The sequence below is a fragment of the Corylus avellana genome, chromosome ca1 (assembly GCF_901000735.1).
Source record: "Corylus avellana chromosome ca1, CavTom2PMs-1.0".
Lineage (NCBI taxonomy): Eukaryota > Viridiplantae > Streptophyta > Magnoliopsida > Fagales > Betulaceae > Corylus > Corylus avellana.
In genome coordinates, this window is record NC_081541.1 from 45445718 (window position 1) to 45470017 (window position 24300).

Below are 24300 nucleotides of genomic sequence, written 5' to 3' on the forward strand. Positions count from 1 at the left end.
AATCAGTATAACCACATACTAATTTCGAAATTTTCCCATGAATGTAATAACCACCACCTTAGTTCTCATTTGAAAAGATCTCTCAAGCATTTAAGTAGCAAAATCTCATAAAATTTGAACCTCGATCATCAATTATTATTTGATTCAAAATTAATTCGAATGCAATGATGGTAGTTAAAGTGATCTAAAAGAGATTCTAGGTTCAACCCAAAAGGGGGAATACTACCCTTCGAAAAAAATACCATAAAAGAGCAGGAAAAAACAAAATGAGACTTAATAGATGGCAGAGTAACCATGAAAGAACAAATACCAAACATAACAATGACTTTCAGAAGCCGCTCATCTCAACGAATCTTGTTATATTATTCAAATTTCTGCATTCGTAAAATCACAAGGGTGGTACAGATCAATTGCCAAAAAAATGACCCTAGGCAACAACAGAGAACAACTTTTAAGCAGCTCACTAGAAGACTTTGAACAGTCAAAAAGGAAAGGTAAACCATCTATAAAATTTATATAAAAAAAAAAAACCCCACTATTTCTCAATACTACCAAGTATTTAAATTTAAAAAAAAAAAAAAAAAAAAAAAACAATCAGCAACAATCCGTCAATATCCTGAGAACTAACTCCACTAACAGCTTCCAAAAATATCACCCCCAAAGAAGCCATTCTTGTGTACATTGAAGAAAGGATCATAGCTCCAAGAAGATCATCACTCAAATGCAATAAGTAGCACCTTCTTTAGCTCAATCTCACATTCTGCCTTGTCTTGATCATCCGCTTTAGTGTAGCTAGCCAGAAGTTGCACTCATCCCATTCACTAGTGGTAAGTAGTACCTGAACCAGGCAGAAAGAGAAAAACAATACAACTTTTACTATCACGAGTTTTTGCAAACTTAATCAAGCCTTTGAATTTTCAAGAAACTCCACCTGGATTTGAAGGGCAGTACTGAAATCACCATTGTCCAAAGCCTGGCATAGCTGGACAAGCTTATCCGCAGCATTCTTTGATATGTCCTCACTGTTCAGTTTTGCAAACAAGGCACCTAATTTCCTAGAATTGTCTTCTATTTCACGCTTCTTAGCTGGATTTGCGCGTGAACCTCCCAGCGCTTCTGACGTCTCATTGAAAAGCCTTGTCAATGTTGCGATGACAGGTTTTTGGTGGACTGGGGAAATTAAACAAAAATAATGATTACATTAGCATAAACGCAAAGTGAATAATAATAGCATGAAGGGTAAAAATCCAATCTGAAACCAACTCCAGCATGTTAAATGAAGCTGGAAACAAAGATATATCAAACAAATGTCAGGAGGCATAAAAAGACCTCAAAACGGCATGCAAGAGTCACAAGATATTTGTTTACTTTTTTTTTTTTTCCTTTTTGGATTGATATGAGACACATATGACAAAAACTAGTAACCAGGAATTATGTCAACGAAAGTGGCCAATTCAAAGATTGGTTTAATCATTAGTTCAGCCCAGAATCGGCTCAAACCCAGAGTTCCAAAGTTAGACAAGAGGCCCAAATGGATTAAATTCTGGACAACACAACCAATCCCAACTTTTTTCCTATTGGACCAAAACAATTGACATGCAAAGACAATTTTCTTTTTCATGCATATTTATGATCTAAGATCCATTTTTGGAGCTTATGTACAGCTTTTTAACGAATGTGGAATCAAAAATTGTACTAGGGGGAGCGTTGCAACCCAATTGAAGATTGGGGGGACATTGCAAAAATTGAAACATTAGGGGGAGCATTGCAAAAATTGAGACAATTTTCTTTTTCATGCATATTTATGATCTAAGATCCATTTTTGGAGCTTATGTACAGCTTTTTAACGAATGTGGAATCAAAAATTGTACTAGGGGGAGCGTTGCAACCCAATTGAAGATTGGGGGGACATTGCAAAAATTGAAACATTAGGGGGAGCATTGCAAAAATAATGATAGTTAGGGGGCGTGGGGGGTAGTAAATGTAGTTAAAACATAAGTATTACTATCCACATTATATGGATTCCTAAACACAGAATGAACATTGTGGACAAGAAAAATTTGCAAAACTAAACTTTGTGATGAACAGAAGATCGCCGGCCCTACCCAACAATTCACTACCACAGGGCTTCGAATAGCTGACATCTAATGTCATCAGAATCTCCTTGATACAATGTATAATGGCTTCATTGCAGCCACAGCTATTCTTTTTATATTTTCATTAGATAAGATTTTGAGTAAGCTATGTAAAAGCAAACCATACTTGAAATTCAAAGAATCAATGTAATCGTTGAAACCCCAGGTACATAAGATCTTGAGAACCCTTATAAATAAATATATAAAGTGTAATACATAAATAGATAAATGTAGATGTGTGTGGGTCTAAGAATTTACCTGGTACATTTGAAGTATCAACTGTCTGTACTGTAGGTGGTGGAGCTGCAGGTGTAATGGTGGGTTGTGCTAATGCTGCCTGAGTAGGACTTGGTGGTTGCATTGGACCCACCCCAGGTCTTTGAACAGCCCCTGAATTAACTGGCATAAATCCCTTCGGGGGTGGGGTGGGAGCTACAACCTGTGGCATTTTATGGCCAGGAACCGAGCCCGGTTGTGATGTAAGAGGGACAGCTGGACCAGTCCCAGGTTGAATAGGTTGATAAGCAGGGTTAGCGGTTCCCTGAAACACATGCAAGGAATTTTTCAGATCACAAGTTGTTCAAAATATTGGTTTGAAATCAAACTAGCGATATATATCATGTACGTGTGTTTGTGTGTGTGTGTAGAGAGAGAGATCAAAAGCAAATCTACATACAGGATACAACTGAGAACCCAATGTTGGCTGCAGAAATTGGTCCGCATTTTTCAGTGCAGGAGGAGTTGCAGGAATAAAGGGCCTCGCAATCGGTTGAGTGGTGACAGGAGGTGCAGGAAAATTCGGCTAGTAGAGAGGAAAAAATTAACAGAATCAGGATTATTTAGAGTCAGTGATAGGTAAATCTTCAAAAAGACAATCTATGCCAAACTATGGTTAGAGTTCTATGACCCAACATTAACAAGTCAAATGCCTTTCTTAAATGACAATCAAAAACAAGCTTTAGAGATAGTAATGCACACAGATGAATGAGAAGTCAAGTTTGATTCAGAAGATTTATAAGTAAGCTACTTCTAGCTATAAGGGTGTGAAAATAATCGATTCATATAACACTCGGGAAGTGGATAAATACAGTACAAAATGAACTTATTCTAGCAGGGCGATAGAGTTAATAAGAAACTATATATACCAAGTACCAAAAAAATAAAAAATAAATAAATAAAATAATAGTAGTACTAGATGAACTCTATAACACAGTACCTGGGTAGGTGTTTGGGATGGAAGGAATATATTTGGTGGCTGATATGAGACAGGAGCACCATACGCTGCTCCATAAGAACTAGATGAATGTTGATAATTTCCACCGTATGGACTGTTAGACACATTTGGCTGCTGCATGTGTGATGGTGCTGTTTCCTAAGCCGCAAATATCATATGAAAAAGCGCACACATAAGAATATCCTCAGAGTAATGAAACAAAGTTGGCAATTAAACAGCAGCTGAAACCACTATATCACATAGAAAAAGAGATGCACAAATAAAACACCTGATAATATTGTTGAGAGGCATCAACCACTCCATAATTGGATTGACCACCAGCATATGCTGCTCCATATTGTGTTTGAGGGTTTTCAGAAGCCATTGCCCTAGCTTCTTTCTCTGCAACAAACACAAAACAAATTCATCAACTGAAACCTAATACTGAAGCTAAAAGGAAAAAGACCATGGCCCCACAAAATAGCTTAATCAAGAGATAAGTTTACCATCTGATTCTATGCTATTATTAAAATAACAAGAAAAATCATCTATCCTTGAGAGGTTTGATGGAAAACGAATTGTTCTAATTATCAAGTGAATCAAATTTCCTACATTAATAAATGAACCACATCAGATCTCTTAGATGATGTTTGTTCCCGTGTCAATGTCACTACAATGAGATTCTACTGATTTCCAGATATGATATTGCAGGCAGCAATACAAAATAAGAGCACCAAATGACTTAAAATAATCTTATATGAGCAGGAGACTAAATCACCCAAGGGGCCCAAGTTAGTCATTGAAATTAGAGCTGTTAACATAAAGAGAAAGGGGACAACTTGAACTATGGCTGAGCAGTCATTCGATCAGTAAAAAGAGACAAGAAAAGACACACTGAGTATATTGTTTGCCTGTTGTGCACCAATGACACCTACAGTCAAATTACTTGAAGAATATTTCAAGCACACTATAAGTAGCATGCAATTTTAAACTCTCAAGGATAAACCCATGTTTAACTAATCTTAAGAAAAAATCAAAATCCTCAATGGGCTGTAAAACATACCATGAAATATTGATTCAACAAAAGAAGATAGAAATGACAAATACCCTTGCAAGATACAACCGAACTCAGGTACAATTACCATTTGATACCACCTTGTTATGTTAACTAGACTAGAGACAGCTATGGTTATATCGAAAACCCCAAATCTATACCTATAACTTCAAGTGGAACATCAGTAAAATAAGCCAAAGAATAGGAGTGTTTAACAAATTAAAATGAAAAATAAAACAGGCCAAATATATAACTGAAATGAAACAACAAAGAATTTCATCCAGCAACCACCAAGGTACAATAATACATCAAAGATATAACCAAAAGCACATACCAGGTTCTGCAGAGAATGCAATACGATCCCTTAAGATCACAAGTTCAGGCGACAATTCATCAGAGCCCAAAAGTTTAAGGTACTCCAATGCTGTTGTTAAAAGCCCTTGACTAGCTAAAATTTCAGCATATTTCTCAACAAGCTTACACAAAGATGCACTGAATCGTTTTTGTCCAGTTGCCACGGCAAGCACAATAGTCTTTTCCATCAAATCCTAATAAAATAATTGAAACAAGAATAAGCTTTATGGCTAGACTATACATTTCTGAATACACCTCTCAAAGTACAAAATTAACCTGAAGAAGATCGACATAGGATTTCCCTTCATGCTCAGTTCGAAGACTCCTTGACCAAATTTCCACAGTTTTGTCAATATTTCCAGCACAAATATAACAAAGAGTAGCAGCCAATGTGTTACCCGTAGCCATGAGTTTAGAAGCAAGTGTGTCACAAAGTGAGGTCCATTCCTCTCTCTGTGCAAACTGTTCATTGAAGATGATTGAAATAAAATCGTAAATCAACCATAGTAGTTGCAACAACTTCATGATCAATAAATATTACCCCCTCATGAAACTATTTCATATAATAACTACTACAGCGTCAGCCATCATTGCAGAGTCAAGAAACAAATGCAATAGGTTTGGCTTGTCTGACTTTTGGGCCATAGCACAGAAGCCAGTATCAGGTAAGAAGGTCATATCATCTACAATTAATCTAGTGACCGAACTCATTATTTCATGGTTTCAGAATTAGGCTGTTGATTTCTCATAATAATATCATCTGAAATTTAAGGATAATTTAGTCAAAAAATGCTGAAAGAAAGACTCCTGCAATTCTTGCAACTAAATACAGCCATAGGGGTAGTGAGGTCGTTCATGCAGGGATATTTATACTATCTGCTAAAAAACTAAAGTAAAATGCAAATAACTCCAAAGCATACAAAATAACAAGGGACCAAGTATGGAAATGGAGTAAATTCAGCAACAAAATATTTTATTTGAATTTATGAAAACAATTTCTTGTAATCTCACCTAATATATATTTGTAAACAAATACCTAGCAATATCACAAAAACAACACTTTTTCCTCCAGGTGTTATGAAACTTACGCTACAGAGAAGAGCAAGTGTTTCTTTCCAGAATTTCAGGGGTCTGGTATTTACAATGCTCAAAAGATCATTGTTCACCATAGCAGAAACAACCTGACAATGAAAACAACCCATGTTATAAGAGTGCTTCAAAATACATTAGAAAGAATATATTCATAAGATAACATTAGAAAGAATATATTCATAAGATAGAATAGCACATTTATCTCTGATCTTTTTACATGGATTCATATGTTCAATAAAGTTCAAGATGAAGCTCTTCAAGAAGAATATTTGAACTACCTTTAGGTATGGTGAACGGCTCATTCTAAAGTATTCATCACGTGTGCTCTCCCACAAGGATGCACCACCAACATGAGCAATAACTAAAGCATCAGCCATTTTATTTGCAGATATGCACTGTGCAACTGCCCCCTTGTAATCTCCAACAATTAAAGCACGTTGGACAACATCATCAAATGCTGGGTCAGCGCTCTGCTCATTTTCATCCAGTTCTTGCTGCAATTGTTCTGGACTATGTACAGCATCCCCAGCAGCAAACTTATCATGAGAGGTTGACAAAGGTGTATCAGCCTTGGGGCTCGGAAGATTGTTAAAGAAATCTTCCCCATTATCTGTAGGGAAAATGGTGGCTTCTTTATCGCCCCCATATCCAACCTTCTCAGCTGCTGTATCCTCAAGTCCAAGTGCATTTACCTCCTCAGAAAGAGCATCTTGAGCACTTTCTTCTTCTTCTTTAGTAGGCATACTAAAACCTAGGTGGGCAAGCAGCTTTGTCCTTGCAGTCCCATCATCCTCAAACATAACCTTCAAGAAGCTCCATGTTTCGCGCTCATCCTCAGATCTGTTAAAAGAAGTCAATAGGAATCAAGAGATGCAAAAGTGATTGCAGAATTTCTTTTCACAGAAGAACAAAATTGATGAAAAATAATGGCCAGCAAAGATAACATACTCAGACTCTTGTGATTTTTTATCACAGAGTACCCTCAACAAAGACCTTTCCCCATTTTGTACTGCAGCTTCAAATTCAGATGATCGACTGACCAAACTGTCTTCAGTAACTAAGTTATGCACATAAACCTGGCAAAGAGGGAAAAATGAACAAACAAAACCATCCTAAAAGAACAAAGACTGACCAATAAAGATACCTCTGAACCACCAGCTGGGACACCTGCAGCAGAGGGCCTAGGGCGAAACCACATAAGCTTGCCACCAAAGCCAAAAGACGCCCCAACAGGACGTCTATACCATTTTGGAGCCCTCAGAGGAGCTGCAAAGAAGAGATGGATATAAAAAGAGCTACTAGGATAGTGAATTTCACAGGCAATAGAATCAGTTACTGAAAAATAACAAAGACCAAAAAAAAATATCCACAACCTTTAATTTTACTTATTTCATAAACAACTGATCTAACAATATAAAGGGAAAAACTCCCCTTCTTGTCCTCCAATTTTTTTAAGAAACAAGCTGACACAACCAAGACGGTGCATGTAATGTATAGATAATGGTAAACTTATCAACCACTGCAGGCAATTTGTTGATATAATTCATGACACCCAATAAGTACGAAATAGAATACCTGCACCAAACTCATTCTCTCCAACACCATAGTGACTGCAACCCTGTGAAAGAATATGTAAAAGCCATTATAAAATATGGAAACAAAAGAAAATTCCAAGCTAGACCATTTTGCAGATATGTCAACAAGTTGTACCAGGGTAGGAAAACCAACATAAGAACGTACATGGAACAAAATATATATACTCAGAACCATTTTTGGTCTTCTAGTAATGTCAAGATCAGGTTTTCACGGAAACTTTGTTCCACATGCCCATGTCAGCTTAGATAAATTCCCTAGATCTCTCATATAGCACTATACCAATGCAGTCAATCCTCATTCTATTCTTGCTTTTGTCACTATCAAACTTAGAACCACACCCCAAAATACCACAAAATTATACTCCCAGTGTTGCTCTACTGATCCAACTAGCATCCCCTTTGTCCCAGTCATCTAATTTAGCATTCATTTCACTGATAAAAATGGCATATGACATGGATAAAATATTCATCACTTTATCCATTCAATTGTTTCCATTTTAATTGTTGCCAATTTAACATTACTTGTTATGAGGCTCAAATAAAGTAAAACAGTTTGCACAACCATGAAAATAAAATAGGCAGATACCTCAATGTTATAAAAGCCAACTTTTCCATCAAATGAAGATGCTGATATGACCCCAGGTATCTTTGGGTACCAGTGTACATCAAAATTCCAGTTGGTGCCAGCAGGCAATTCACAGACAATCTATGTCAAAATCAAAACAAAAAAGTATCAACAGAGCACCAAGTACTTTATACTGAAACCATAACCCAGAAGAAAAGTCATAACAGGAAAACGTTCATTCAAACAAAAAAATACAGAGCAACAGTAAGTTAATACCTCCCCAGAAACTGTGTCCCAGCAAATAGTTCGACTATCTTTCGCACAAGTAATCAAATAGGAACTGTCAATGGGACACCACGCCATCGCAATTACACCTGGTGTAATACATTCGAAATCAACAGCAAGTATACAAAACTAAAGAGATTATGATACATCAGGAAGTTGGAAACTATACAAACTGCATAACTAGAACAACTATAATAGCATTAAAAGTAAAACTACTGTTCCAGTAAGTGGCAACCAGAAAATCATAAAAGAGTCCAAATCTTTACACACATAAGGAATTACAAAACAAAAGAAAAGCCTCTACAATCTAGTAATATGGCATCCCTTACATACATAATCAAGCAACATAATGACTTAAAATTTGAACATTATTAATCTATGCGTATCATTTAAAGCTGAATTAGTGTGTAATTATCAAAAGGATCAAATCACATTAATCATAAAGATCACACTTCAATTTAAGTAACACCTAATGTAACTCTTTCACAACATTACACCAGTTAATAACTATTTCACATATTGCACCATTTAATAAATTCTCAAAATATCAATACTGTCAAATCCACCGTTAGATATATGACCTCTCACACTTGTTAAATATCAAGATAATTGAGGATTAAGAACTACTTCCATCTAAACATTGTTTAGTTATGGTCTTTTTATTTATTTAATTTTTTCTTTTATAAGTAATTGGCTCCAAGTAGAGAAGGAATGAGAGATTCGAACTAGTGCCCCTTGGGGTTATGATCTTTTTATATTTTAAGAATCTACTAAGCAACTAATTTTGAATTTGTCAGTAAATGACAACAGATTGACATAAATTTAACATGCATGATATGCATATGGAAGATATGGCGTCCAACAGGAGACCGGACAAATGATTAATATAATAGAAAGTCGTCTATACACACACACATAAAATGATCTACTAAACAACGTGCCTTAAATAAAAACCAAAATAGGTGGCAAAAAATGGATAGAAATAAAATTTTGACAAGTCATGCTTGACTAATGGCAGCCCAAAACAGCACTAATATAAAAAGGAAACTGCTGAGACAGTGACACATTCAAAATGATATACCATGTTACCAAGCATGATTACCTTTAGTATGCCCCGTGAACTCCTTAACTGGTGTCATTATATTCCGCATATCCCATAGCTGCTTGCACAAACATCACTATAAATTAATGAACAGAACATTTTTATTTTCTAATTACATAACCTCACAGACACATTTTAACTCCTAGTGAATCAATATCAGTCGCACAGTCAATACCCTCACAGAAGGTGAACTATCTTCATCCGATGCAACCACAAGCTGAGTTGCAACATCAGGATTCCACTGCAAAACAGAGCACCGCCTTCTAATTGAATCTGAAAAGCTGCAAGTTGACAGAGGCCAAGTGAGCTATTTAAAAATATCATTTTTTTTTTATATATAAGTAGCTATTTAAAAATATCATACAAGGAGATCACATCAGACTGCAGCACAATAAAAACATTGAAAAGCAAAACAAGCCGAAGACTCCGCATTAATAGCAAAAAGATTACCTAATTACTGGTTTTTGCTTCTTTAGGTCCCAAACCACTGGAAAAAAATATATATATATATATAGAATACATTAGGCACAAGTAAATAGGAAAAAAAAATGTAAAAACTCTATTTTTCCTCCCTCACCAGTTGTCCCATTGTATGAAGTAGATGCCAATATATGTTGAACCTTGCTATTCCAAGATAAGAAGGAAATTTCTCCCTGAGCAGCAGAACCGCTACCCTGTAAAAAGATCTCACAAAATGATTGCATTTCAGGAAAATATAGAACTCTATGGATAAAATATAATATCCAAGAGAGAGAGGAGAGGAGAGGAGATTTGGGTTGAATTTGAGTTTTTCATCACCCAAATATGTCCAGAGCATAGTCCCAAAATAGATAACCAGTGATAAGCAAGTCCCTGTACTTAGAAATATATTTAGGGTAAAATAATGCTTTCAATTTTTGTACCCAAGCTCCCTAAGATAAACTTTATTCAGAATGTCAAAACCCCCACCCTAAGCATGAGGCCGTAGTTCCATACACAGATAAGGTAATCCTTTTAATTTACATTCCTAACCCCAACACACACCCAAAAAAAATCCAAAAACTTCAAGCTTGGCCTCCTGCCCCTAAAGCATTAGGTATAGTGACTAAAGGAACTCTTCCATTTGCTCATTCCCCTATAAACAGTATTTTACGTATCAGCAAAAAAATAATACTACTACTACTAACATAATAATAATGCAAGATGAACTCTATCACAAAAGAATCATGCTGAATGAACTCGTCCCCTTACTTGAGTGTTTGATTCACTAGTAAAGAAAATCAGTATAACACTTATTTCATGCATTTTGATTGTTTTATTCACTAGTAAAGAAAAGCAGTATAACACTATTAGGAGAACCATTCTCTTGGTAAAACACAAGGAAGCTTTAATAAATGACAAGTAACGGTACCTACCCTGAGGGGTGGAAAATGAGAAGGTTCTGCGGGATTTGCCAAATCCCAAATGCAAATTTCACCATCGTCAGCCCCAGATGCAAGCAGGTTTGGTGCAATGGCATTATATTCAAGACCACGAACCTGAAATTGAAAAGAATAAGTTCAACAAAGCATGACTTGCAATCATCAAAACTGTCAGAGTAATGAAAGAACATCAACAAAGAGATGGGTAACATAATGCAGAAGAGGAAAACTTACTGGCCCTCTATGCCTAGTGAGATGTCCAACAAGAGCATTTTCATTTTCTTCAGGACTGAAAAAAGAAAGGATAATAACCAAATAAGGAAGTCATGAATAGAAAGAAGCCAAAAACTATCCAAAACAGCAAAATTTTGTTATAGTTAAGGCACACAATAAATTATATAGATTAACATATGCATGACAAAAGCCATTGAAAATAAGACAAGTGTAAAATAAGACGAAACAATAAAAGAGTAATATATACTACTCAGAATTCTAGGGTTAAAACAAATAAATTATTTTAATTACTTGCGACAACCATTTAACTAAGAGAAAAAAACTTGTCCCCACCCCCCGCCCCCCCAACCCAAAGAAAAAGGTATACTATAAAAGTGACTACTTGAATTCAAAGGAAGACCTACAAGTATGAAATGAATTGATAAAAGAAAGACCAACAAATTAAACTCATTTTTTCTCTCTATTCATTTTGTAAGCCATGGAACCTTTTAACAAGCCATCAACCCCTCTTACCACATAAGCAATCAAGAGAGAGAGATTAGGATTCACGTTCAAAGGTTCTAGTAAGAGATTATAGACACCTAGAGAGCATAGAATCATAAAATTCAGAACAAAAGACCCATAAGAAGATATGGGTAGCAGGGTAAGGAAATTCAATCAAGTAAAAATTTATACGACCAAATGCTGTAATTTCAAAATATCTGTAGCCCCTAATAAAGAATAAATATTCTCCATCCAGAAGCAATAATCCCAGCAAATAACAAAATTTCCCTTTCCCTTATCCCTTCCATACATGTTGATAACAAAAGTTGTGTTAGGGAGAGAAACACCAAAGGAGTCAAACAAGAGTAAGGTAATATACATACTAAGACACCACTTCTAACCCAAAAGCCTAAGCTAATGGGCTTGGATCTACTTAAGTATATTAACCACTCTTATTCTTTATATTTTCTCAATGTGGGATACAAATCTCATAAGTGCACGCACAACAAGTTGAAAGAGCATTAAAAGAAATGAAGCATTTGGCCTACATTCCAACCTAAATAAAAGTAGCGTTTACACCCATCGATATCCCTTCATTCAGTTACCCATAGGCTGTAACCATTTACTTAACTCTCTTTTCCCCCACTTTCAAAGCAATCAACTATGCCCTTAACAATTGATGAGATACTACAATTTCACTAACAATGTCATTTAAACCAGCAAGCCATCACCATCCATTTATACATTAGATTCCATTTCATTACTCAAATCATAATTTCAAAAATCCCATTCACTCTCTTCTGATTTCCCAGCCAGCAAAATAACTAATAACCTGATCCACAACAAAAATGAATTTCCAACAACAACTTCTAATTGCATCAGCACATAATTCTCAGCAACCAACCGCCACAATGAAGAAAAAAATAAATTAAGTAACTCTTGCCAGCCAACCAAAATTATAAATGCTCCATCATTTGACTCTGCAATTTATTGAATTTTCTGATTTATGGCTAAGAAACCAAACCAAAGAGTGCCTGCAAATAACAAATTTCTGCTTCAATTTTAAAATGGTAAAAAAGTCTTAAAAAAAACACATTCCAATTCACTCAAAAACCGAAATCCCCCGACCAATTCAACTCAGATCAAATTTGCACCACGAATTCAATTCAATTCAATGCTAAATCCTCTACCATTTGACTGTGTGCAATCAATTAAATCTTACAACTTTCAATGAAGCAATGCATGCGAATCGCACTCTGCTTCACTTTCAAACACAAACTCTCCCAACCCAACCCAATCCAATCCAATCCAATCCAATTCAATTCAAACTTCTACGAAATCAAATCAATGAGTACCAAACCAATTACCGAATTAGAGCGAGGGGGTTCCAGATGTCGATGGTCCCGTCGACGAGTCCCCCGGCGACGAGTCCAAGCGAGAACTGCTCGGAGGCGGATCCTGCCGCAGGCCTCCCCCATGAAAGGCGGTTGAAGCGCTCGGAGCTCGGCGCCTCACCGGCGAGCGGCAATTCCCGATCGTCGGACTGAAAATCGAGCTTGAAGATCTCGAGGTTCGCTGACGAGCTGAACGACAGATCCACCGCCCCCGCCATCGTCCCCGCCGCCAAGTACGGAGCGTCCGGCGCAAGCGCCACCGACGCCGATCTAGTCACCCCCTTTATACACGCCATTTGCTCGTCCCCTCAAATCCACAAATCCAAATCCCAAATCCAAAACACGTATTTATATCTCTATATATATATATATATGATTTGTATCAACACAGAGAGTGGATCTAAGGAGAAATGGAAATTGAGCCAGAAATTGCGTAGTTAGGGTTTGGAGGTTCGGTCTTTCGCGATCTGACCTGAGAGAGATTTGTGTGTGTGTGTTTGTGTATGTTTGTATGAGAGACTGTGAGACACTCGCTTTCTCTCGCTCGCTCGCTCTATTTTCTCTTTTTCTTTTTTTTCCTTCGTTTTTTGTTTTTGTTTTTGTTTTTTTTTTTTTTTGCGCGTGTCTGTGATATTTGTAAACGTTTGTGTTTAATTTTATCGTTTCCGAGGGTTTTGATGGCGGGTTTGGGAGTTGTTATCGTATGCGTGCATGCTTCCGATGTTCTCCGTATACATTGATTGGGGTTTTAGGTAATTTTGTGGTTGCTTTGTTAATATTTTGAATAATATTCTTAATTATATTATTCATACTCAAAAAAATTTGGATATTCCATGATAGATTTTTTTAATTTTTAGTTATTGTTTTTAAATTTAATCGTTTAAGTTTTATTTGCTCAGAATTTATTAGTTTTAAGTGATGTTTATTTTTTTAGTTAATTGCATCTCATTCGTGATAAATTGGAATTTAAAAAAATAAAAAATTGTGAAGTTGATGAATATATTAAATGAACACAATGTGAAGTTAAATAATTTTATTACGAAAATTACTCTAAAGATTTAGGGTTGGGTAATTTTTGGGGTTGTGTTTTTTATTACTCTAAAGATTTAGATAATACAAATTTTTTTTTTAATGAGATAAATAAATTTAAAAAGATATTAGGAATTATTTACTAATTAATAAATTTGAAGATGAAAAAACTTTGTATTTAATTCAAAACAATGATTAAATATTAAGACCTCAACAGACTAACATCATTTTATAAGGAGGTGCTTTTGGGTAGAATTGAGGGCTAAAATTGGTTGTTTGGTACAAGTGAAAGAAGCGGGGAATGTAGGGGATGTAGGAGAAGAGTTTGTAGAGGAGCGTGGCCCGGGAAGGAGATCCTTGTGAATCGTCAGAGAACGCAATCAGAGCCTGACATGTGTCATCCTGGTTTATTTTCTTAAACCGGCTAGTAATTTGGTTTTGTTCTTAAAATCCTTGTAGTAATTCAATTTTTTAAATATTTTATACACATTTTGGATTCCTCTTGAAGATTATTCTCAAGAATGAAAATAAATTATATCAAAAATGTGTATGAAGAGCATAACTCTCAACCTATTTTCGATGTCTCTTTTTTTTTTTTTTATGGCCAAAAAATACTTCATAAATGAATTGTTTAATTAACTTTTTAAAATTGTATTAAATCAACTCATATTTTTATTTTCTTAATTAAAATTAATGTGTGTTGCTACAATAATTTCCTTTTTGTTTTAATTTCATTCATAAAATCATAATATTTGCTTGCTGCAATGATATCTTGCTAGAAGTAACATCTAAGGCTCCTCTTGGTGGGAGAATAGAAACCTCTATTTGAAATTATTGAGAATGATATTGTTTCATTGAATATGATAGGATGAGAAATGTTATATACTATATTTTTATACTATATTTATCCTGCAATGCCGTAACAACCTCAATCAACTTTTAGATTATTTTTTTTAAAAAAAAAAAAATTGATTCAAGAATAAATTATGATTATTTAATAATACTCTTTATAATATAAATGGTGTTACGTTATTTAATAATACGTAGCAATACATTCACTATATGACAATATATATACTATTATATATGTATAATCTAATTTAGACCATAAAATAATAAAATTAATAAATCCTCAATCCCCATCCGCTCATCCCAATCTAAATTTTAAAATAATAATTTAGAAGGCAATATTATATTTTAAGCCTTAATTTTGCTTTATTTGGTTCATCTCCGCATTTTCCAATAGTTCAACAGGGAAATTGTGTCTATCAAAAGGAAGCTTTATTTTGCCGAGAGAACCTGCTGGAACAAGCTTGAGATTCTCACAATTGCATATCTCGATCATGAACCCATCGGGGTCGTTGAAGAAGAGTTGGTCAATCCTCGTCCCATGCATTTTCTTCATCCTCCAGTTCCACCGTCCTCTTCATGTAATATTGTATGTTTAGCTCCTTCAGTTTTTCCTCCATTTCCTCCATGTTTTCACACTATATATCAATCACGCTTATCATGCATGTTTGGTTACCAAAACAATTAAAGAAAAACCCCCAAAAACAAGAAGAAATTATACCCTCTAGTCATGTCTTTGAGGCTCAAGATTTGTACAAAAATAAAATGTGGTAAAACTTAAAAAGAGAAGGAAACTGAAAAAAAAAAAAAAAAAAATTAAACCTGAAAGGAGATATGGTCGTCCATGGGATCCAAGTGATGATCAGTTTGAGGTCGCCTATCCTCACCATCCTTGGACTGCAGCAAGTGAATCCCGACTCCATATATAGTTGAACAGCCACGCACCATCAAAGTCAAATATTGCTTGTGGCCGCTCAATCAAAACTAATCCCAGGACTTTGGTGTAGAAATCTATGGACTCTTTCACGTTTCTGCAGAGTCTTGATACGTGATTCAAGGCCATTAGAGGAAGTGGGTGGTTCTTCTCCTTCCCTTTCCCTTCTTCTTTCTCTCTGGTAATTGTTTTCTCATTGCTTATCACTACTCCATTAGCCTCGTCTTTCTTTTCCATTATTTGTTGCATTAAACTTACTGTTTGTTATTTTCTTTAGAAGTTAAAGAGAGTCTGCTTTGTTTAAAACCCTAGTACGTACTGGTGACAAGGAGAGGTAGGGGGGACACGTGGTGGGAAGACATGCATGCATGGATGTTTGTACGTGTGAGGATCCACTTGAGACATCTATGTTTTGCCTGGTGATGAGGTTTTCTTGTGGTGAAGGGTATCATTGTAGCGGTGGCTGCTGTTTCAAGAAGTGTGGGAAGCCAAATCAGTGACGAGAGAATGTTGTATATATTTAGACTAATCGCCATATAAGTGGCACTGCCGGTAACTTTCCCTTCTTCTTCCTGGCCCTTAAAGTTTTTGGGCTTTTTGGTTGCTGGGAATTTGAGTAAAGACAAAGAAATGAAAAGAAACAAATTTTGGGTTTTGGGGATTTGTGATTTGGGCTGTTCATTATTTGGGTCACCGACTTTTCTCCTCTGTTTGCCTGCGGGGGTGGAAATGTGTGAAGAGAGAGGGAATTGGGGTTCTCTATCGGTTTTCTGGTATTTGGTAACGATTTTTCTCTGCTTGGTGGCTGGGAAATTGTGAGAAAAGACAAGAAATTGCCACATCCTCTGCCCAAAGAGTCAGCAGAAAAACGTGCTCCCAGATGTGGGGATCACATTGCCCCTCGTGTTAATTCATCCATACCTCCCACGCGCCATGTCGGCCGTGCATTCCAAATCACCGTTTTTTACCCGCCATCCAGCGGTAAAGAAAAACTTGCATAGTCTCCCAACCACCCGTCTTTCTCTCTCTCTCAGAGACTCTCACACACACAAACAGAGACGCACGCTGCAATGGCTCTCTTCACTTCCATCTCCACCACACCACTCTCCATCTCCGCCCCGATTCACCACCGCCCGTTATACGATCGGCTGCGCTTTTCATGTCCATGTGCTGCTTTGAGCTCCTCCTCACCATCGTCCCATGAGCCAAGACCACCACTACCGACACCACCAAGTGACACCAAACTTCCATCCGCTACTTCTTCATCAAAGCCCTTTGTGGTTGAGCCCTCTAGACCGCCTGACTCGGGCCTCAACTACGCATTCGCTAACCCGAAAGGCAACCCATTTGCCGGGTTCCTTCGATCCACTGAGTCGTCCATTGAGAGGGTAAGTAGACTCACTGTACTTGCTTGCTGTCTTTCCCTTTTTTTTTTGTTCTTCATTTGAATTGAAATTTATTTGAAGTTTAACTCAAAAAAGAAATATCTGATAATTTTTGGCCAAATGGTAAATCTTTTAGTAATTTCTTGGTACTTTGATGATTTGGATAGTATTTTCAATGAGAAGTACAAATAATTTTGGTGACTGAGAGGGAATTTTGATGATATAAACAAAAGAAAGAAAAGAGAAAAAATAAAAAAAATTGTCTTCAAATCTGTGAGTTAAAAGCCGTAAACCCAGTATAAGTTTTTAAAAGCTAATTGTAGATGATGGGAAGTGACTAATTTGCATCAAATGTGTCGGAATGGAACGTTTATGAATTTGGGTTTGGAGCTTAGTTGTTTGAAAGATTGCTGCTGATAAATACTTTAAAACATAATAAACATAACAATATTCCTTGAATGCCCTTTTTTCTTCTTCTTTTGCTTTGGTCCTGCTTTGATAGAGTTTCCATTTCAAATCAGTTGTTCTTTTCTTCTATGTCTGTTCAGATGTGTTTTATATATATTCTAGGTTGTAAAGTATTTCTTGCTTCTCCATGATTGAGCAGGCAATTTTTGACTTCCGCTTCTTGGCACTTTTGGCTGTTGGAGGCTCGTTGGCTGGTTCTCTGCTGTGCTTTCTCAATGTATTTCCCCTTATACCTTAATTCTTCCAAATTATTAAGAGACAAGCATTATATATCTTACTACCAATTTACTTGGGATCTTTGTAGGGATGTGTTTATATTGGAGAGGCATATAAAATTTACTGGTCAAGCTGTGTCAAAGGGATTCACACGGGACAGATGGTTCTGCGACTAGTTGAAGCTATTGGTTAGATTTTCAGGAATTCTCTTCAGCAGAAGTTTTCCTTCATATTGTTAATTAGAAGTGTACTCTCGAGTTATTCAGTACTTTTCCCCTTAAAGAGCATGTTGAAATATCATTGCCAACATGCAAGTATTCACAGTTTCACGTACAAATGAACTTTCATGGCCTCTAAAGCTGGGAAATTATGTTCTTTCTTCTTATGTAAACCACCCCTTTCCACCCACTTCACCTTTTGCACACAAATGCTTATTCTTCTTTTCTTAAAATTGAATCCTTCTGTTGGTGATGGAATGATCTGAGAAAATCTGTCTGATGCAGATGTTTATCTTGCTGGAACTGTCATGTTAATATTCGGCATGGGCTTATATGGATTATTTATCAGTAATGTGTCCCCTGATGTGCCTTCCTCTATTGATCGTGCCCTCAAGGGATCTTCTTTGTTCGGAATGTTTGCTCTCAAGGTGATCTTACTTCCTCTTGAACAGAACTGCTCTCTTTGCAATTCTCTTGCCAGCACACTTTCAGCTTCTGCATGGATCATTATAACCCATTCTCTTGTTTATTGACCTATTCTAGCACAGAGCTTCATTCCTTCGGCTGTATGCTTTTTTTGATTAAGCTAGCCTGTTACCTTTGACATGGGACTGTTAGACTGAATAAGATTGGTAACCATGTGATGACAAGTGCTCTCCCCTTCCAATTAATATCCTTATATCAAATCTGCAGAGACTCACTCAACTATGTTGTGAACCCATGGAGGACAATAGATTTAATTATGTTAACTAAATCTATTCCCACAGCTTGTGTTCATATACACTTTCATGCTTTTATCTGCTGTTCATAAGCCTTTACCCAGATGGCCTTTGGTTCCCCTCCCATTTTCATACTTGTTCTCTTTTTCTTATTTGAGTTCACCAAGATAATCAAATGATTCTTGTTGATTTGCAGGAGAGGCCTAAATGGATGAAAATTAGCTCACTTGATGAATTAAAGACAAAAGTGGGACACGTTATCGTCATGATTCTTTTAGTTAAGATGTTTGAGAGAAGCAAGATGGTAAAAATCACCACTGGTGTGGATCTACTAAGTTATTCTGTATGCATCTTCTTATCATCTGCCTCTTTGTACATCCTTCATAATCTGCACAGAGCAGATTAGAGATGTCAGATGTATCATAGCAAATTGTGTAATATTTGTTCTCACATTGAAGTGAATGTGTATGTTCAAAAGGATCTTGTGGAGTGTTTGGAAAATCGTTAAGATAACTATAAATAACTTTTCAGAGCATGCTTGAGATTCTTGCAACAGTTGTTGACTCCATTGTGCTTTATATAGCACTTGGAGGTCAAATCACATTGCGAATGATTTTGTTAATAGCTGCCATCTTGTGAATTATGGTACGTTAATTGGTTAATTGGTCGGAGTGCTGTTAGGGTTCATCGTGCACCAAGCCACACAAAATATCAAGCAATGGAGATTTCTGGCTACAAATACTTGAAGAGAAAAAAAAAGACAGAAAGAATTGATATGCGTCTGCCGGGAGTCGAACCCGGGTCTATTGCTTGGAAGGCAATTATCCTAACCGTTGGACTACAAACGCCTGGTTGAGGGACTTCTCCCTTTGCAAAATAATAACTATAAAATTAAGTGTTTATCGTATTATGATTATACCTTTAGGCTTTAGCTCCAAAAATATAAATACTTCATCAATGGTTGGTGACTTTCTTTTTCCATCCAATAAATTTTTCATATTCTTCTTTTAACTATTTCCTGTAAGCTGTTAGTTCTAGGCCACTTGATCATAAATGTATACCTTGAAATGGAAATGATCTATGATTTTGTTCTATTATAATTAAGAATAATGCTATACTTACTCTTATTTCTCTACACAATTTTTTCACGCCCATAAGTAACTCTTCAAATCACCATTTGATCAAAATCCAATCAAGATCCATCTCATATTTAATGATAGTTTTAAAAGCCACTTATGAGTGTACAAAAGTGGGAGTAAGTATAGCGTTCTTTTATATTTAATAGTGTATATAATATCATGTCATTTGAAGTGTTTACATCTCTTTGCACTTGCACATATTTTAGTGCACCTTTTGAAAAAATTAAAGATGAACTTTTGCGGGTTAGGCTTGCAATAAAAAACCTGAAATCATGCAAATAAGTGCATGAAATCTATGAATACAACACAATGTAATACAATTATTTTCAATTCCATACAATAAAGATAGCCTTTAAGGTACTTTCTAACAGTGAACATAGGACTCTAAAACCGAACCACCCTTAAATTATTATTGCTCTCGCTATTTTCTTATATTTTATACTTTATTACAAATTTCAACACACCCTGGAGAGTGAAATTACATACATTAATTTCATACTTAGCACAAGACATGTTCATCTCTAATGAAAACAACCAAACCATTGGCCACACAGGAATATGAAAATTCACATTTCTTGGTTTATGACAACTTAGAGAATTTGATGCAGTAAAATGTACAAGTTCTTAGTTGTCATAATCCTTTTTGTTTTCCTATCTTCTTACTCTTTCAATCAATTCAAGAACATCTATACATGTACAATTCTAGATTGTCTAAAGTATTTGTCTGCTGTAACTTTGACAGTGCACTGCGATTGATCTGTCGAATCCTCTCCCTGGAAAGCTTTAGCAGCCATCCTATCTCCTCACAGGACCGAGGTGGCTCTCCATTGAGTCCAAAGCGTAATCTCAATATATGTTCTTCTCGTTTATTGAGTGTCTTGAGAAGTTTCTCCACCTCTTGCTTCATTACTTGTTTCTTGACCATTGTTTCTGGCATTGTTTCATCTGATCCTGATATGATCTCCTGCAACAGATTGTGAACTCATATTAGAATTAGTCAATGAGGCATATTTTGTTTGAGGAAACCCTATATTTCTATTTCCCTAATAAGCTATATCAGTATATTTTGATTCTATTTTCCTAAACCCTAAATTTTCTCACTTAAATAACTTCTGCTTTATTCTATAAATTCAGTGTAGATGACGGATGGCAATTAAGTGAAGAAGAAACATAATTTTGTCCAAGGCAATTGGAGGTTTGCTCCCCTCGAAGCGATCGATTTATCCTTTTTTCTGTTTATATAGAAACCCTTGGGGTTCCTATCAATATTTTGTACTAAGTTTCAATCAAGAAGCAACATAATACCAGAGGAAAGGCTAATGCATGACTAGACCCTAGTGATACATTCAATCCATTCTATGAACAAAAATTTTAAAATGTGAGATCCAAGAACACTTGAGAATTCTCAAATATAGCAAATGTAGGATCCATAACCTTCACTAATATGAAAAGGCATGGCATGACTTTCATCATCACTAACATGTGTGAGCTGCCAATAGGTTGCGGGTTGTTAGAATATTAATCAAAAGAATAAGTCTATCATTTTCTATTAGCTAACTCTATATTCGTAATTTACCTCTTATTTCAAGTAAATATTATACGTGTTGGACCTCACTTACTAAGGGAGAATTCGGAGACACACTTGAAGGTGAGTGATAGAATATTAATACAATAATTAAGCCCGCCATTTCCTATCAACTTAACATTTTGATTTTAGAATATATAGTGATTTAACATGGGCGAAAGAAACATGAATAACAAGCAGAAAGGAAACATGACAAAGAAGCACAAGAACCTTGAGAGTCATGAAACCTCGATCGGTTACTGCTTGATCCAATGAAATGGGAGGTCTGCTCCTCTCAGAAACAAGCCTCACAGTCGAAGTATGCACATTGAGCACTTCAGCAATTTCATTATCAGTAGGCAGCCGCCCTAATCTTTTACTCAAGAGGTTTCTAGCTTCTGCAATTCTTGCTACCATCCTGCATATGTGTCCCTACACATAACAAGCTAACCATACATTCACTAATTACCAGTTCACCTCCCAAACAATCATATAGGGTGAAGGATAATATGGAAGGGGAAGAAAATCACTATTTTGAACCCAAAATTGTCCTTAAAATGTGTCATGAATATGGCATCACATCTGACAGGACAACTCTTGAGAATACAATTTACAATGACCACAAAAAAAAGAAAGAAAATAAAAAGAATAAATGTAATGACACAGGAAAAACGCTAGCCACATCTGTGCAAATACAAATATTTGACTAGAGCTTTTCCTGGATCGTTACAATAAATCATACAACAGCAGCATAGATATGTTAGACTATACACAGAAGACTAATTCCTGAGCCAATTCAGATAGACAACAAAACCTGGGTTTATTTATGGTCAAGCATGAATTATTACATTGATATGCTACAAATTCTCTCAGCCAGACCTTTCTTTTCATGACTATGTACTTCTATTAAACTGACAAGCACAGAGACTCTCCCAGAGTATAAAATCTGTCATGCAGGAACTAAAAATACTCAAAAGAAATCATCTTCAACAGAAGGGAATGCTCAGTAATTAGGCAACCTTAACTAGAAACTAGCAATGATTAAAGAAACTGTCAATTTACACGGTGTCTTACCGGTAGTCTCACTATTCTAGATTCATTTGCCACAGCTCTAATAATAGCTTGCTTAATCCACCAGTAAACATATGTTGACATCTTATGCCCTCTCTCTGGCTCAAATTTCTCCACCCCTCTAAGAAGGCCAATGCTCCCTTCCTGCTCAAACAGAAAATATTGTTCATCAGCACACTATAGGAAGCAATGTTTGAAAGTAAAATGCATAGCAACCTGAATGAGGTCTTGGAAGCTTAATCCTTTGCCTTGGTAACCTTTGGCAATGGAGACAACCAGTCTCCGGTAGCTCCGGGCAAACCTTTCCCGTGACTCTCTTTCATCACACAACATCTTATCAACACTCCTTTTCATCCCTATGGCTTTGGCCAACTGTTTGGAGGATGGCTCACGCCCTTGAGCTTCTGTGATTCTTATTCTTGCCGCTTCTAGTCTTGCTCCCTCCTATCAATTTTCAAACACTTTATTCTTTCTTAAATAGATAACACCGAATTTCATTTGCTTTTCAAACTCTTTAATGAGCAATTAATAAGAAATTATGAATTTAATAATCTGAATCACAAAAACTTTTGCTCTGATAACAAATGATCACTTATCCAAATGCTTAAGTTAATAAAAAACGACAAATTTAATCATTTAATTAATGTTCTAACACTTTTATTTGTAAATTCCTCTAACCAACCACTGCAATATGCTAGTAATACAATTGGGGTTAAAAAGTTCTTGAGATTCAGCAGAATAACTTAGAGAAAGAACTTTGCTTGTAAACAAACTGAGTAAGGGAGACCAGCAAAAACTGGAATTCAAGCCCCACAACACATAGTAGAATTCAGAAACCCTATCACTTCAATAACACTTCAACTGAGTAGCAGCCACTGTAAGGAGACATACCTTGAGGCACAAACAAAGCTCTGCCTCCTCTCTTGGGCTCAATTTCCTGGGCTTCACCGACCCACTTGAACTACTCCAACTTGCACCATTTTTTTCCTCCAACCATTTTCTCCTTCTCCTCCTCCTCACTCCCCTCACCAACCCAATATCACTCTCTCTGCCACTCCAAACCTCACCAGCCTCGGCTGCAGCCAACACAGCGTCTCTGGCCGCCTGCGAGGCGGCACGCGCAAGTGCTACCGCCTGGGCTGCCGCAGCAATGAGTAATGCATCATTGGAGACTAAATTTGAGCCAAACTTGGCGGAAGAAGAGGAAACTGGTACGTGGGGTTGGATAGGGTGGTGGGTTTTGAGCGCTGAAATGGTTGGGAGAGTTGGGGAGTGAGTTGGGGATGAGCATATGCTGGTGATGGCCATAAAGAGTAGTGAGTGAGATAGAGTGAGTGAAGGGATGGAAGCTTACTAGGTAGACACTACAGAGTTGGAGATATTTTCTTGTCTGTTTCGGTTCTGCAGCAGAGAAGATAAAGGAAGTGGGGCTATCTATATGTGTGGTTGCCATTTAAGTTATTTAACCATTGATAGAGATCTCCAGTAATGTTCCAGTTGGAATTTCTAGCGATTGGAACAACATGGTTTAGCAATTTGAACAACAAAAATGAAAGATTTAATATGGATTTATCTGTCTAAACAAGTTTTGAATTGCCTTCTCATACTCTTGAACATGTGAGTTAATATCAAGGAAAAATTACTGAGAATTCATATCATTTAAGCATATTGTATCATTTAGACATAGGGAGAAGATTATATGGTATTATGGGTTTTGAATAACAGTAGATACGTCACAAGCATTCTCCCATGATAGATATCATGCTAGATTAAAATAATTTTCTCTAACTTAGTTTGTTTTA

The 24300-nt window shown here is 36.3% G+C and overlaps 3 protein-coding genes, 1 non-coding gene and 1 pseudogene across 4 annotated transcripts; 1 reads left to right on the forward strand and 4 right to left on the reverse strand.

The window, feature by feature from the left end:
* Positions 1-344: 344 nt before the first annotated feature.
* Positions 345-13496, reverse strand: LOC132177033 (protein transport protein SEC31 homolog B). The gene is made up of 22 exons (XM_059589240.1): positions 12880-13496; positions 11030-11084; positions 10790-10912; positions 9973-10069; positions 9846-9882; positions 9571-9676; positions 9396-9453; positions 8285-8382; positions 8030-8149; positions 7424-7466; positions 6993-7114; positions 6797-6924; positions 6127-6688; positions 5845-5937; positions 5033-5218; positions 4737-4950; positions 3638-3750; positions 3352-3507; positions 2812-2937; positions 2394-2676; positions 932-1170; positions 345-838 (listed from the first exon to the last, which is right to left on the reverse strand). Exons 1-22 carry the CDS (start codon positions 13200-13202, stop codon positions 743-745), a joined length of 3378 nt encoding a protein of 1125 aa, XP_059445223.1. The 5' UTR covers positions 13203-13496; the 3' UTR covers positions 345-742.
* Positions 13497-15139: 1643 nt separating this feature from the next.
* On the reverse strand, positions 15140-15955 carry LOC132173472 (glyoxylase I 4-like; annotated as a pseudogene).
* A 759-nt stretch (positions 15956-16714) lies between these two features.
* On the forward strand, positions 16715-19266 carry LOC132191459 (uncharacterized). Its single transcript, XM_059606479.1, has 5 exons — positions 16715-17106; positions 17711-17788; positions 17876-17975; positions 18291-18433; positions 18921-19266. The coding sequence occupies exons 1-5, from the start codon at positions 16789-16791 to the stop codon at positions 19128-19130; spliced, it is 849 nt and encodes a 282-aa protein (XP_059462462.1). The 5' UTR covers positions 16715-16788; the 3' UTR covers positions 19131-19266.
* Positions 19267-19500: 234 nt separating this feature from the next.
* On the reverse strand, positions 19501-19572 carry TRNAG-UCC (transfer RNA glycine (anticodon UCC)). The gene has a single exon. It is a non-coding gene; the product is annotated as a tRNA-Gly (tRNA).
* A 761-nt stretch (positions 19573-20333) lies between these two features.
* On the reverse strand, positions 20334-23921 carry LOC132180344 (RNA polymerase sigma factor sigD, chloroplastic). Its single transcript, XM_059593141.1, has 5 exons — positions 23390-23921; positions 22715-22942; positions 22502-22642; positions 21659-21859; positions 20334-20827 (listed from the first exon to the last, which is right to left on the reverse strand). Exons 1-5 carry the CDS (start codon positions 23804-23806, stop codon positions 20540-20542), a joined length of 1275 nt encoding a protein of 424 aa, XP_059449124.1. The 5' UTR covers positions 23807-23921; the 3' UTR covers positions 20334-20539.
* Positions 23922-24300: the final 379 nt, after the last annotated feature.

What these genes read in the sequence shown, in the direction of transcription:
- LOC132177033 (XM_059589240.1), bottom strand. Translation starts at nt 13,202, where the DNA reads ATGGCGTGTATAAAGGGGGTGACTAGATCGGCGTCGGTGGCGCTTGCG. An exon ending in ATAGTTCACCTTCTGTGAGG is followed by an intron (nt 9,454 to 9,570) that starts GTATTGACTGTG and finishes TTGTGCAAGCAG; the next exon opens with CTATGGGATATGCGGAATAT. An exon ending in TCCCAGCTGGTGGTTCAGAG is followed by an intron (nt 6,925 to 6,992) that starts GTATCTTTATTG and finishes CCTCTTTGCCAG; the next exon opens with GTTTATGTGCATAACTTAGT.
- LOC132191459 (XM_059606479.1), top strand. Translation starts at nt 16,789, where the DNA reads ATGGCTCTCTTCACTTCCATCTCCACCACACCACTCTCCATCTCCGCC. An exon ending in CTCTGCTGTGCTTTCTCAAT is followed by an intron (nt 17,789 to 17,875) that starts GTATTTCCCCTT and finishes GGATCTTTGTAG; the next exon opens with GGATGTGTTTATATTGGAGA. An exon ending in GCGACTAGTTGAAGCTATTG is followed by an intron (nt 17,976 to 18,290) that starts GTTAGATTTTCA and finishes TGTCTGATGCAG; the next exon opens with ATGTTTATCTTGCTGGAACT.
- LOC132180344 (XM_059593141.1), bottom strand. Translation starts at nt 23,806, where the DNA reads ATGGCCATCACCAGCATATGCTCATCCCCAACTCACTCCCCAACTCTC. An exon ending in AGCTTTGTTTGTGCCTCAAG is followed by an intron (nt 22,943 to 23,389) that starts GTATGTCTCCTT and finishes GAAAATTGATAG; the next exon opens with GAGGGAGCAAGACTAGAAGC. An exon ending in GCTTCCAAGACCTCATTCAG is followed by an intron (nt 22,643 to 22,714) that starts GTTGCTATGCAT and finishes CTGTTTGAGCAG; the next exon opens with GAAGGGAGCATTGGCCTTCT.